Here is a 15,164-nt window from a genome sequence, read left to right as displayed (position 1 = left end):
GTGTAGTGTCTCAGTGTCACTCGACCACACTAATGAATATGAGGTCACTGCCTCCCTCGCTAGGATTATGCACCAGAGCGATGGCAGCTGACTCTGCTTAAGAGACTTTGTTTGAAATGTGAAAGACTCTGTTTCAGGGTGTAGGGGAAAGAATCTGAAGGGTAGCACCAGGTGTGTGTGTGTGTAGATCCAATTCAGGAGGTACTTATTAGCCATGTCTTCTGGCAAAAAAAAAAATGGAAATGGTGTGTGTCTGTCAGTCAAACAATACACAGCACGGCTCATCAAATGAGCAGCCGTACTGATGAGAGAGCAGACAGCGATTCATTAAGCGCCTGATCGTCCTAGAACAGCACAGTACTCCTGAGTCAGTGGACCCTCTGTGCACAAGATCACGTGAATAAAAGATCCCAGTCAAACCACAAACAACAAAAAACAAAATGGAAAATGTGAAATAAATATGTCATTTATGTTTCTTCCATGTATTAACTTGAGGAACGATACAGCCTCTTCATTAGTCAACGCAGACCTGATGTTTTCATCTGTACCTGTTTTTAGTCTCTTCATTAGAGCAGAAGCTAGAGTGGACGTTTTAGATACATGCCCCATATATGCCAGGATTTATTCCCTAAGCCAAATTTTTCACTTCGGCCGTGTGTAACAAAAATGCTACGACATGTCAGGGTTTTTTCTGTATTTCCTACATTTCCACTGAGATTTTATGTGCAAATTGAAAAGGCACATTAAAAACAAGTGCACTTATAAAAGACCAAAAATAAATAAATAAACAAAAAATCAGCAAATACTTTTTTTGTTCCAAACTAAGCAGAGAAATCAGCAGAGAATCTTTGCTCTAAGGAAAACAATTAATGAAAATGAATATTTGTATCAGAATTACCAATTACTTGTCTGTTGATCTAATCAACAGTTAACTGTTGATTCCTTTTATTGTTTAGGCTCTAATTAAGACGACTCGGTTATTAATTTGATTTCACCTGAATGTCCCTCATTCATTACGTGGGTGAAAGTAACCAGCTTCTTCTTGGAGATGATTCTAGTCTATCACACTGTTAATGTGTGTATTAAAAGCTCCCCCTGCATTACACAGACACAGCTGTAACAGTGAATGACAGGTTCATCACTCCATGTTGTTTAGATCACACACAAGACTGGAATTCCTCAGACCAGGCAAAGTTTTTCCAGTTATCAACAGACCAGCTGTTTCTTAACAAAAAAAGAAATAAAAACCTTCAGTAGTTTACCTACCATGCAAAGGAGAGGTAACCTGCATAATCATCTTCTATTACTCCCCATACAAGGTGAGGGTGAGGCTCGTTTGTCTTTCCAAAGTGACTGCTGTCCTCCACACATGAATGTGATTTTAACTTTAGCCTGTCAGACTGTTAAGCCACCTGACGTCTCCCACACAGTTTGATGAGGTGTCTTGTGTTCTGGTCCGCGTACACGTTCAAATGTGCTGCCTTAGAAAGCTCAACACATAAAATGCCTTTCATGCTCGAAGCCAATTCTCACTAATCCATTCACATGCAAAGCAAGAGTGGAAACTGTTGCTGTTACATGCACCAGTTTATGTAACAACAACACACACAAACGGTATGAGGGGGCCCACTTGCTCTGCAGGGGCAGGGTCTATGTGACCACTTATATTTCTACAGTTATATCCTCAACAAATGACTGCGTGTGGGATCCTGCTTGGGTTTTGTTTTGCTTTATTTTTTTTCTGAAATAAAGGTTATGTAAATGGGCTAATCTGGACTAGGCAGGCTGCATTACAGCCCTGTAGACCTGCTGTGATTGAAAATGTCAGTGCCAGAGGATGTTGAAGGGATGTCCTAGATGAAGAAGCCCAACGCTGCCAAAGCCATTTAGTCTCTCACACACACACACACACACACACAAAAAGAAATCACTACACGCAAATACAAAAATGGGAAAAAAAAGGAAAAGAGCCTCTTGGATGGCTTGACTGCATCTGAAACAACATCCTTCCTGACCTGCGTTACAGCTCAGAATGCCAGAAATTGCTCCCAGGGGACAAATTTACAGTGATGTAAAACCAGATATCATTATACAACATGCGTGCATGGTCATCACAGTCACAAGAGAGAGATTCAAAGCATGATCTTGAAAAAAAGAAAAATGTGACTTTGACTGGTTTTATGATGGAAACATCACGTTTAACAGTACATGTGTTTTTTTTATATTAAATTTTAACACCATTCATTTTTGCTTTTGTTGCTGCAGTTGCCTGCTGGTAATAGTATTTCTGGAACTTTATTTTTGTAAACATTGTCACTTTGTTCTGTTGTAAAGTGAAGTACAGTAAAATGTGTCCAAAATGTTTAGAGGAGTGTGTTTACCCAGGAGGGATTTTATGGTATATCAAAGATATCAAGTCAAAAAGTAGTCTACACTCTCCAATGCTTAGGTTTTCCCCCTTGGTTCTTGTGTCCTACACTGTCCTCTGTTCATGTCAACAGTGCAGCAGAACATCAACAGCTACTACACCTGTGACATAGTATGAAAAGGTCGCAGGCCAATAGCTAAGCCCTTGGCCCGGTGCAGCTTACAGCTTATACGCCCTCGACAACCCCGGTCACATTTAGAACATTCCACCGCATGATGTCTCAGGCTGTGCATGCATCAGGTTTTATTTAAATTACCTCTGTGTGGTGTAGCGTGTCTGTGTAAATGTGTTCTGTTTTGTGAGCATCAGCCTGTGCGACTGAGTCACATAGTATTAAATGTATGCGTTCCAGAAAACGGTTGAATAAAGCCGTAGACATCCTGTTTTCAACATCCTGCTCACAACAGTCCCACTGGTTTGGGCAAGAAGCCCACTCTTTCATAGAGAACACAGCAACAGGTGCACAAAGCTACTAAAACTGGGGTGACTGAAGTCAGATTTCCTTACATTTCAAAGCTGAATTTTCATTCTGAAAAGCAAAACGATATAAACAAGAGCAAATAAAAAGGCCTTATGAAGTAAAAGTTGTCTCAATGAGGCTCTAATGTCTAAACAAGGTTGAGATTTAAAGCTAAACAAAATGTGTTTTAATGCAAGACACCTAGGAGTGTAAGATGTGTGGGCGGTCTTGCTGTGAACTTGAAATGTCATCAGCAACTTTTGCAGACTTATGTTGCTGCTACCTTATTTATGCTTTTCTCCTTGAGCCAAATACAAAGAAGTTTGTAACTCTATGTCAGCGTGTTGGAAAGTTCCTAAATGTGGACTACTGCTGCTCAGATTTATTTTCATAAATCTTTAACCATTATTTTGACAATAATTCAAGTGATCCTACAGTACACTTGTGAATAAGACCAAGAAGAAATAAGAGAAAACCAGTGGGTGAAGGCTTTCCTAGTACAAACAAATAGTACTAGAAAACCTGTTTTTCATGTTACAAAAAGTAAGTGGTAGTGGGAGTAATAAAAATACAGTGATTCATACGTGTTCTGAAGAGCATCATTAGAGCACATAAACCAAAACACTACAGATTCCTTGTTTTCACTTTCTGGATGTAGACAGTCTTGTTCAGGCCAGTGTCTTTTGACTACTGGCATGTGTTGTCCCTGATCACTGAACATATTGTGCCAATAAGGTCATCACTCCAGATACTGAGCTGCTGCTATTATGACTAGAAATATAAAACAAACAGAGGCGGCAGGAGAAAAGACAAAGAGCTGTTAGGAGGTGTTCAGGAGGTAATGTATAGACATGCAACTACAGCCGTGTGTGTCTAAAATCTATTACTTTAATAATTAATAAAGTTCGGCTTTTAAGGTGAATAGGTGCATGCATATGATCCAGAAAAAAAAGACATATTTATCACACATGTATGTTCCCAAGGTCAAGCCTGAACCTCCTCACTCAAGTGTCAGTTTCACCCCTTTTGGGTTTTCACACCTACACTGGCTTTCTCTCACATCGCGCATGCATGCGCTTTCTGTCTTAGCTTCTCGTTCTCCCTTTCTCTATCTCACTCTCTTTGGGGAGTCAGTCAAATCACGTTAGGGCATCAATAACGTTTTCCCAAGAAGAAACACATGATCACAAAAACCAAAATGTCCAACCAGCGCTCGACCCAAGTTCAGGGAGGGAACACAAATACAGCCCACCCAATACTGGATTTTTGAAGCCAATACCAACTTCAATATCTGGTAATGATATATGAGCCAACAATTGTTTTCTACATTAACACATGACATCACTGAACATTTTTGATTAGGATCTGGACTGGTTAGTCAGCTTTGTCACATGTAGATCTCCTCATGAGAATAAAGTAGGTATAGAAAAGAATTTTCTAAACAAAATAAAACAAAAAGACTGAATTCTACTTTCTACTTACAGCATTCAAGTAAAAATAAATAAATAAATAAATAAATAAATAAAAATAATAGAAACAGTTCTGAAAAGAAAACTGCATCCATTTGGCCCTGAGGCCAAGGTGGTCTTTTTGCAACCCTCCCATATAAGCCAGACTTGTGAAGCTCTTGTGATATTGTTGTCTCATGCGCACAATGACCACTCTTTGCCATTAAGTCCTGGAACTCTTTCAAAGTTGCCACTAGTCTCCTGCTAGCCTCTCTGACCAGTTTTGTCCTCGCTTTGCCATCCAATTTGTATGGCTGGCCTGATCCAGGCAGAGCCATGGTAGTGCTACTTCTTAATTATGAATTTAGCTCATATGAATACATAAAGCTTTACAAATCTTTATCCATGTTTTGACTTGTGCTTTACTCTTTTGAAATCCATGTTCTTCTGCTATCCATGGAAAACTGTTTGCCTGCAGTTGCACTACCAAGCCCTGGAACGCTCTAGGAATAGCAGCTTTTATTGTTAACAAATCACAATCATTACAACTGATCACAGGTGGAAGCCCGTTACCTTATTGTGTGATCCAGAAGGTCATTAGTTACACCTGATTGAGTTTACAAGGGTTGTTCTGCTGGGCAGTGGTGGTCATTATTTTCAGAACTGCCGCTATTTTTTGTTTCCTCTGGATGTTGTAAGTTTCATTGAGTAAATAAACCTGGCGGAATTCTGCTGTTTTTGTGCGTGCTTTCATTTCAGGCTGTGAGGCAACAAAATGCGAATGTTCTGAAAGGGGGTGTTTCTCTTCCATAACCACTGTAAATGTCACTGACACCAACAGCACTGCTCACTTTTTCAGCCTTATATGGCAAATATGACATGCACGGAAATTTCGTGAGAGCCTCCCTTGTGAAGGAGAACACTCTAATCTGATCTTTTGTCTCATCCTCTTTTTTTAACCACAAAGTCAGGAGGAGTGCACAATATGAAAATGTTGCTTCTGCCCTTCTCTGATTCACTGTCCATGTGAGTCATGATGCAGACTTCAGCTTTGTCTCATACTTCTGGCCTACTCCCTCTTTTCCTTTTCCCCTTTATCTGTGCCTCTCTCGCTTGCCCTTTGCCTCATTTTCAGTTCCATCTCCCCGTCAATCCCACTATCATTTGGTGCACTTGTTTCATGCAGTGATTGTATCTGACATGACTTATATAATGGGTTTACAGCCCTCACTGCTCTGAAGAGAATTACTGGCATTCCTGAATATCAGCCTGCTAGCTTAGGAGTCCGTGTGTTTTTTTTCCCTGTACCCTCTGTTATTGGTGTATCTATTTACCATTCCTTGGCTGTCTGCCTCCTCTGGCAGTTTGAAGCACTCTGTGTAATGTCAGGAACACCTCCCCATCAGCGGTTCTACACTGCAAGCAAGTCGTTTTGATGTGCGGTTCACACGGTTTCTTTTGAAATCTAGGTCAGCTCTATTATTTATTAATTGCTGTTTCACAACTCCCTTAGTCTTTCCACTACCGCTCACAGAGCTCCAGCTCCTACAATACAGAATCTCCTTCTGTGACTCCTGGTGCGGCATGTATAATAATAATATCCTTTGTGGTTCAGAAAGAGGCCTGATGGGATTCACCCCAAAAAAACACCAGATCTCAAGAATACCGTTGTCACATTCTTTAGAAGAAGTATGCACATTATGAATGATAATTTCTTAAAGCAGCCTTGTGCATGTGTAACCACTGGAGGCGCTGACAGTGATTTTCAAAATACCAGTGCAATTTCTAACATTGCACTATTCATTCAAAGTCGTTGTGGTAATAGACAGCTTGGTATATCCCGATATAAGATGAGTCGACTTCTGATGATCTGTCATTTGCTGGTTGACCAAACTGTCAAAATCCTGCACTGTATGTTATTGTGACTACTGACCTTTGCCATATCCTCAGCCCCTCCCAGGGGCAATGTTGGGCGGTGGGACGAGGGTCTCATCAGAGACTCTGGTCCGGTCTCTAAACGAGCCCGTTTGATCTCCGCATACTCCACCTCTGACTGGCTGCTGGGCTCTGGCAGGTAAATGTGTTCATAGCGGATATGCTGCTCTTGTCCTCTGCAACAGAAACAATACAAACGCAGCAGATTAGAAGAAAGTCGAGAAAGCTACCAACACAGTAAGCACAGCAAACTACAGGAAGCAGTTATCAATATAGGGCTTGTGATAACAAGCCTTGTTCTAGTGTTTCTAAAGTAACTGCTGATGAAAGAAAATAGCAAGGTAGAAAGTTTTCCTTGATATATCGGTGTCTTGTTTCAAGGTTTTTAGCCACATGTCTGTGAAGTGCCACAGTCATCCAGGTCATGGTATTTCCAAAAGGTATACAAAGGCATCTGGACCTCTCCCTTTCAGATGAGAGAACTGAAGACTCTGTTTGGATGGAAGTCCAGATGCCTTTGCATACCTTCTGGAAAAAGATTTTTTTAGCCATAATAGCAGCGTAGGTGACTCTCTAAGTCCTTGAATAAAACACAGTGGTCCACTCCAGACTGAAACACGATGACATTTTGAATAGACATTTATGGACACCACAGGATGAGCCGTAATTACTTTTTGAGCAGCAGCATTTCATTTATCTCCAGAACTAATGATTTCTTGAAATTCCCAGCTGTATTTCGAAATTAAAGCTAACATAGCAAGATGGCTAATGTTGCATGGTAAATATCAGCATGTTAAAATCCATAAGTTAAGTTCAGGCATGTTAACATACAAAGGTTAGCATGGATATAGTGCATATAGTGGCATTCAGATCAAAGCACAGTTAAGCTAAGGTACAGGCTGAAGCAGATGAATTACAGCTGAATCTGATGAAAGCTGAGCCAAATCTGATACTGTAGGAGGGAGAGACTCGTCCCAAGGAAAACCTAATGGAGGATAAGGACCATGTGTGAAGTCTGACAATCTGACTGTAGGGATCTTTTGCCTGAAATACTAGACCTGACCTCAATAGCATACTCAAGTGAAAGCTGGAGCAAACAGAGTGAGACAATCAATCAAATCAACAGGCAAAAGACAAAAAAAAAAAAAAAAAGAATCAGCTAATTTCAAGTCCAATTGATACCCCAGGTTAAATAATCAGTAACACTGAGACGATATTGATCTTCTGAGCAACAGACGAGACTTGGTGCTGATTCTGTGTGAATACAGTGGTCTAATCAAATCCCATTTACACAAGCTACATATAACCACACAAAGACACATTTGTACAAAAGCTCAAAATGACAGTTACAGCCTGAGATCAGGCTGACCTAAATCTTTACTGTTGTGTTCAAGGCGCACACAAACGCCAGCTGGCTTGCCTTGGTTCAAACAGAATCATCAGAAAGTAATCACTGAAGACTATTTTTCTGCAAATTGGGAACATGTAATGAGTCACTCAGTAGTGGAAAGTGGAAAGAAAGGGAAGCAAGAAAATTGGAAATGGTGAGTCACTGTAACAATACCATCTAATGGTTTTAAATATAACGGCATATGGCAGAGTGGCTCTTGTGTGGGGCCTTTCACAGGCAGTGCTATGTCGTCCATGGTCACAAGCTAAAAACACAAGCTAAAAAACGGCTTTGTTTAGACTTGCAGTAAGAGCTATGGCACTCCCCATACTGTACCCCAAAACTAGAACTGAGCTGGATGGCTGGGAATGCTAACAATTACACTAACAGCCACGGGAGGAGGGGGAAGCACCGTGTTGTAATGTGATCTGGTCATGATCTGCTATATGCATGGTGCTACTATAAACTACCTCCTGCACATATTCATCACATTCATTAAACTCATTAGTACACCGGGGGGGGGGGGGGGGGGGGGGTAGCCGGCAACAAGCTAGAGTGCAACAGTAAAACAGACTCTTGGTGTGTAGTCAAACGACAGCCTCCAAATGTTAACTGCACTAGCTACTTAGATCTGGGAAATTTTATTAGCCCACTTGTAAATGGCTCTCTGTTCTTTCTAAGGGAATGGTTTTCTCAAGTCTGCCCTGGAGGCAGATGCCAGAATGTCAGTGACTTTGCTGCCAGTGTCAAAATGGAAGTGGCTTCTGAAGAGAAGAGGGAAAACACAACCATAATTGCTGGTCCAGGCCCACAATGGCCTAGTGTGTGGTTTCTGTATGTGCCAAAGAGCATGGAGCCTGTCTGTGTCTAGTAGGGTGTTGGTGGGGTGGTGTAACAATCGAGACCATCCTCTGACTGGGCCAGAGGTTTACACAGGAGAGATACGTCATGTCACTTATATAACATGCGGGGCAAAATCTGCATGTTAAAAAACGTCACAGAGTGTCAAGAAAAGATATATATTGTGGATGTTTATATGTGTGATTGCCTAAATAGTACCTCAAAAAATAGGAGGCCAAAATTAATACCCAGCTGGTGTGTGACTGCCTCCCCCGAACACATTTCTCACTCATTCAGTCGCACACTTCCTCATCTCCATAGAGGGCTGGCACTTACATAATCACATCATCAAGCTCTATCCCACCCACCCCCCTCTTCTCCCTCTCTTTCCCTCTTTCTTTCTCCCTCTCCCTCTTGTGAGCGTGCAGAATAAGCTGATCCCTGGGGAGGATTTGTCTGGAGGATGAGAGAAAGAGATGTGTGTGTGTGTGTGTGTGTGTGTGTGTGTGGGGGGGGGGGGGGGGGGGGGGTCCAGAGCATGTGGGGAGGAGAGGGAAGGGGGTAACAAAACACACACCACAACGGCCCACAACAGCTCCATCACTTTCTTACTGGCATGGGCCCCATTACGGCAAGAACAGAGATCATGGATGCTGATAGCAGCCTGTTACTGTGAAAGCACTACGCCGTGTGTGTGGCTGCCAATCTCTTCGTTGGTCCCCAGACAAGCAGCTCTACAGCTATGTGTGGCAAGGGGACGGCTAACAGAGTGAAGCCAGACTAACTGCACCACAGCTGGAGGGACTGAAATAAAGAAAGTAAGTGCACAGAAGGGGAAAGACAACGAGTGGAGTCCAAGAAAAAAGTAAAATGTGGTCGAGCACTCAACTTCTATGCTCATGTGGCTGAACATATAAATCACACTCATCAAAGTCCTAATGGCCAAACCAACAGGGGACAGGGATATTTACAACCACTAAACACTGGATACTGTGATGACTGAAGGCGATGTGCTAAAACTTTATTTGTCTAATAAATTACAAAGAATTGGAAGGTGGACTTTGGGATCCACAAGACACTCTGTGGTAAAGGGTTGAGGTGGAGAAAGCAATCAATTCTTAGACTATGATTCAGCACAATAGAATAAACTCCTTATCAGTATTTAAAGGTTTTCCTTTCTAACTACTAGTTAAAAGGTACATGTAGAAAGATTGTACAAAAAACCACAAACATAACTATGAAGGTAAATGCGCAAAGAAAAAGAACCCTGTTAATAACTATTCATTTAAAAATGTAACTAAAGTCATAATAATTAAGAGGAATTAAGTGTGAGGGACACTTGCTACACATTTACTAGATTAATTTAAGTTCACAGATAAATGACAAGAATAATCACAGATAGTGAACACTAATTTTGCATTAGTGCACCAGATTTGTTTGCACTCTACTCTCTGTCTTGTTATGCTTGCTATAAAATTTCTTCTCTCCCTTTCTGATGTAGCCTGGGTGATCGCAGACAGATGGGAAGAGGCGGAGTGACTGAGATATAGCCTGGAGTAAAGAGGAGGATGAAACAAACAACTCGCACAGTGGCTCGCCAGTGATTATCCTGTTGTGGTTTTCTGACCTGTCATTAGGGCAAATCTGAAGCATTAACTAAATAGCACATTTTCACCTCACCTTCAGTCCAAGACAATTAAAGAGCAGGTGAGGGATACATAGATCTATCGCACTGAGAAAGAGATAATGCCATCCTTGAAGGAAAGCGCCATTTCTAAGGCCATTTAAGTGCTTACATTTTCTGTCAGAATGTGAACAACCTCAAGCTTGCTACAAATGGAGACGTGGTGTGCAGAATTACTGAGTCTTATGAAAAGACATGCACACATCTGAGAGGAGAATAGATTGAAGGATTGCCAAGGCCAGAATTACACTATTCAGACTCTGAATGAGAATGCAGAATGAGGGCTTCAGACCTGATTCTAAGCCCTCTATAGGAATGCTGAGGGCCTGATATATTCAACTGAAAGCCTCCCCACCCACAGACGCCTGCCAGCAAGACTAGCGGTTTATTTCAGTCTCCACAAAGAAACACGGTCTAACTGCTAGTCTCCTCTTTTGATATGATGGCTTTTTGTTTTTTTTGTTTTTTATCCGGTGAAAAACAACTTCACTGTTCTAGTGTAGAAGTTGAACATGGGATCTGCCTTGGAGGAACAGGCATCGTGTGCCAAACCACCCGTGATTGAATGAAAGGTGTCAGCCATCAGGAGCTGGTGGGCAGGAGTTGAACAATGTGGTGTTTATTTCTGTATCAACCCATGACCCAGTGTTCTCACACTGTGGGCTAGGCTATGCTAACCATTAAACAGGGCCCTGCACACAGCTCTGTGCTTTACATTGAGGACCATAATCCTATCTGATTGCTACTTGAAGATGCTGACACAACACGCAACGGTGACCTGCCACTACAGAGTCATTCTGCCATTTGGTGTCTGCTGTTGTAACTCCATTGCGTTCCAAACACACAAAAGATTTGACATATCTTGAAAGACAGCCCCCCTCCCAACTCCACACCTGACACACGGTTCATGTGACAAATATCTGCCAGCTCATTTCTAGTAAAAACAACCTCTTGAAAATTAAATCTTATACTCCTTGCATGTTCTAGCATACACAAGAAACTGCCATGACAAGGAACTGACAAGAAAAAAAAAATTCTTGTGACTTATTCTCTGTGCATCATTTAAAATTCATGGAAAGCACATAAATTATTCATAAGTACTCATCAACAGTCATCCTCAAAAAAGCATGGCTATATAAATAATAAACAACTCTGGTAGGTACAAGACCCGAGTCTCCAGAGAGAAAGTACTACTCATACAATGCTTTGCCTGACTTACTGTTGGTCTATTGAAGATGGCAAAACTCTACAAGCTCCATTGCACTGTTGAGCCATTTAACACAACATTACAGAGGAACAGCTTGCGGATGCCAATTACATAAGGATTACACTGGGGGAGGGTTAACAGGCAGAGGCTTTAGTAGAATAATACTGCATAAAAATGCAGCCTGCATGAAGCTTCCACTGAGCATGCTTTGTCCCGCAGTTGTCAAGACTCAAGGACAAATACATTAAAGGGGCAACACTACCATTTTCATGAGAGTGGTGTACAATTCTTGTGCTGACTAACAGTGAATAACAAAACATGCATCTAGTATCTAGAAAATATTACATCATCCACAAACCACAGCAGAGGAGGATGTTAATATGTTTAGACAATTCTATTAGCATGGTGTATGTTCATGTAGCCATTTTCAACCTTTTCTTTTACATACCAACGACAATATGTTGCTCATGGAGGAACAGACTTTGTGCATGTGAACAGTGAACCTACCTCTCATTCCCAGGCTGAAACTTTGTAAGCAAGGAAGGCCGACGGCGATGGGGCTGAGCCAGGTGGGAACTGTAGTCCCTGGCATGAGAGTGGTAGTCGACCAGTCCCACTTCCTGGAACACAAACAACAAAAAGCTTTCAGCATTGATCCCTGCTCTTTGAGAATGATGCAAAGACGCCTGAATGAAAAGAGGAAAAAAAAATTCTATATATAGATATATATAGATATATATCTATATATCTATATATATCTATATCTATATCTATATATATATATATACATACACACACACACACACATACACAATACAATAAAAATATTATAAATTGGTGGATATGATTTTTCCTATGTGATACCCAGTCCTTTTCTCTCCTGCTCTCATTTGTTTCTCACACAAGTGGGGTAACAGTTACTTTAACACCTCTGTCGATCTGGGATTGTGGGACACAGCCCATCAACTCTCATCTCCTCCTGAACACGATGACAAGAGCTAGCGGTAGGATTAACTGCATGTGCAGCTGTGGGGATCCTGGGGGGTAAGCCCTGGATTCTCCCACCATACAAGAAGAAAAAAAAAAAGGCTTGCAAACACTGGAGGTCATAGAATGAACCTCTGCATCACCTTGAGGCCTCTTCTTTGAAGTACAGACAGCTTTGTCTGTGATATGTAGAAGAACATAATCTTGATAATTAGGAGATGTGGGTGGAAATAATGGGGAAGCCTTAATGTGACTCCGTGATGGCAACATGAACTTTCAACTCAAACATCTAATGAGGGTTCTGTGTGCACAACATTGAAACCTGGGAATGTTTCTGTTGGAAAAACACCCATGGGGGCCCCTGGGGTCAGACCCTCTCTAATGGTTCAGAGTAATACCCTGTTTACTAAATATCCACCATGCAGGCACAGTCTAACCTACAGCTACAGTAAAAATCTCTAAAATGTTGAGGATCTACAGGTGGTGCCATTAAACGCATCATATGCCAGGGCCCTTACCGTGTGCGCCCGCTGCAGCTGCAGTGGTAGAGTGGCAGGGTTTGGCAGGTGCCGTGTGTCCAGTCCAGTCCTCCGGCCCGGCGGCACAGACTGGGGATGAGAGGACATGCTGGCACAGCCGCTTCCTCTACAAGCAGGAAGTGGGTGTGGCTGCAGAGCAGATGCCGTGCATTATCGGCTGTTTCTCTTAGCCAGAAACCTGAAGAGAAAAAAAAAAAACACATGAGCCATGAGACATTTTTTATAGGTGAGTCGACGATTTACCTTCGACATCTTCAAACCTGCATGGAACACTGCATAAAACGTTGTGCAATATGTGTAACTGTTGCTCGGGAACAATTTGATGTTTTCTGGCCACCAGTTCCAGAGTAGTTAGAGATGAAAGCGTGTGTCTGTCTGCTCCGGATATCAGAATGTCATCACCTCCCTACCACAGCTGCTCCCCCCTCCATTGCTCCTCGTAAAGGAGTGAGAGTCCCTGCACCTGCTAGAATGAACCCCTCCTTCACCGCTTACTGAATGGGCCACTGTCCTCACACTGAGGGCTCACAGACAGAGACCAGCCAAATCAAGCAGCTAGCCGGTAAACCAAAAATACTCTGAGTTTAATGGGGCTTTAGAGGCAATATAAATAACTCAATGACAGATAGAGATGTAGGCCTTGAGAGTCAGGCACTAGATTTTAATTCCAGATGACGTTATGCAAACCAGAGAGTCCTCATCTACAAGGAGTGTGTCACATATTGACCAAGAAAAATGATTTAAGTAAAAACAGACACACACTAAGCTGCAGCACACCCCCACATACCCTCTCTGCAAAAGCTAAGGGAAGACATGTTTATTCTGCACAGAAGTACAGAAGAAAGAAGGAAAGGGCCATAATCCTGTTACAGTTACGATGCTGACTACAGCACACCACACAGACAAAACATAACTGTAGATAAAACAGTTATGGTACAGATTTAAGATACAGCAATAGGGTTACGTAGCTGACACATAGGGCTGAAGCAAGGGGAAAAACAACCAACACAGCTTGTTAGAAACTGAAAAATGAGGGGCCGTGAGGAGTGACAGGCATCAGCAAAAGGTGAGGAAACCATGGCAAGGAGAGGTCACACAACACCGGTGATTTAAAAATGGTTGGGGTTTGTGCAAGCGATCTGTGTTGACGAAAAACAGCAAACCTTTTCCACCACCTGAAATGGTACAATCTCACCAAATATACACAAAGCCTGTGATCCCAAAGTGAAAGCGCTAGCAACCAAGCAAAAGGCAGACAGTCCTGTCTGCCTTTTCAGTCATTACTGTCTTCAACTGGAACTAGACCTGTAACTGTTTGTCACACTGACAGTTAACAGTTTATGAATTTTTATTTTTTTATTATGGTGTGGCACATAAAGGTAAATACAACTGCCAACTGATCTACAACTGATCTTTGGAGTTTATTTAAAAGTATTGTTGCTATTGCCTTGTTGATGCATAAATGCTATACCACGTTGGCTGTGGAGACTATCAAGTTACTGATTCAAAAATAATTGACAGTTTAGGGCAATAACAAACCTTTGATTTATTTAGGATCTAATCCTAATCCTAACATATTCCTGATTCCTAACATGCGCCTTAAACTTCAAATTGGTGGATATGATAAACTTGAATGAATATGAAATTAGTTTCAAACCATTAATGGGAAAGAATTTGGGGATTTTCAAGGTCTAGACAACGTTCAGCTCTGTCCAGCCTGTTGTTGTTCTATTCTCAGGCACTCCAAAAACACTGTGATAGTAGTAGTAGCTGGACTAATACTTGTGATATGTGTCCCTGTGACTCCTGCCAACAGAGAAATTAGGACTCCTGCCATTTCTATGAGTCAGTGACTAATGACGCCTCTCTCATAGCTCATGTTTCAGCACTGTGTGAGGCACACAACAAGAGGCACGGTGGCAGAAATACAGGCTCTCAACATGGCACTGATAGAAATCTTGACAAGACAGCGAAGTGGGTGCGCTGCAATTTTGTTACCTGAATGGAAATAACACCACCACAGAGTCAAACTCCTGGAAAAAAAAAATCCACATTAATTTTATTTCTAAATGACAATAAATGAGATTTAACACTGAATTTAATAGTGAACTTCAAGTCTGTTCTTGAAAACAAAGGATATCTAGATGAAAATAACATAAGTGTTATTTTTATGTTGACATGAATATTCAGATGTAGCTTTAAAAAATGGTTGTTTATTTAAAGAAAAGAATCATCAATGGGATAGC

At 41.6% G+C, this 15,164-nt stretch overlaps 1 protein-coding gene across 3 annotated transcripts in view; it reads right to left on the bottom strand.

Annotated features, from left to right (window-relative positions):
* The window catches only part of ncor2 (nuclear receptor corepressor 2), an 83,072-nt gene that overhangs the window by 53,309 nt on the left and 14,599 nt on the right, over window positions 1-15,164 (bottom strand). For all 3 annotated transcript variants that reach the window (XM_041041457.1, XM_041041458.1, XM_041041459.1), the window contains exons 2-4: window positions 12,898-13,096; window positions 11,900-12,012; window positions 6,270-6,447 (exon numbers count right to left, since the gene is read on the bottom strand). In XM_041041457.1, coding sequence (XP_040897391.1) covers window positions 6,270-6,447; window positions 11,900-12,012; window positions 12,898-13,005 — 399 coding nt within the window. In that variant the 5' untranslated portion in view covers window positions 13,006-13,096. The remainder of the gene's footprint in view (window positions 1-6,269; window positions 6,448-11,899; window positions 12,013-12,897; window positions 13,097-15,164) is intronic.

Source organism: Toxotes jaculatrix, chromosome 7 (genome assembly GCF_017976425.1).
Source record: "Toxotes jaculatrix isolate fToxJac2 chromosome 7, fToxJac2.pri, whole genome shotgun sequence".
NCBI lineage: Eukaryota > Metazoa > Chordata > Actinopteri > Toxotidae > Toxotes > Toxotes jaculatrix.
This window is presented reverse-complemented; position numbering and strand designations above follow the sequence as displayed.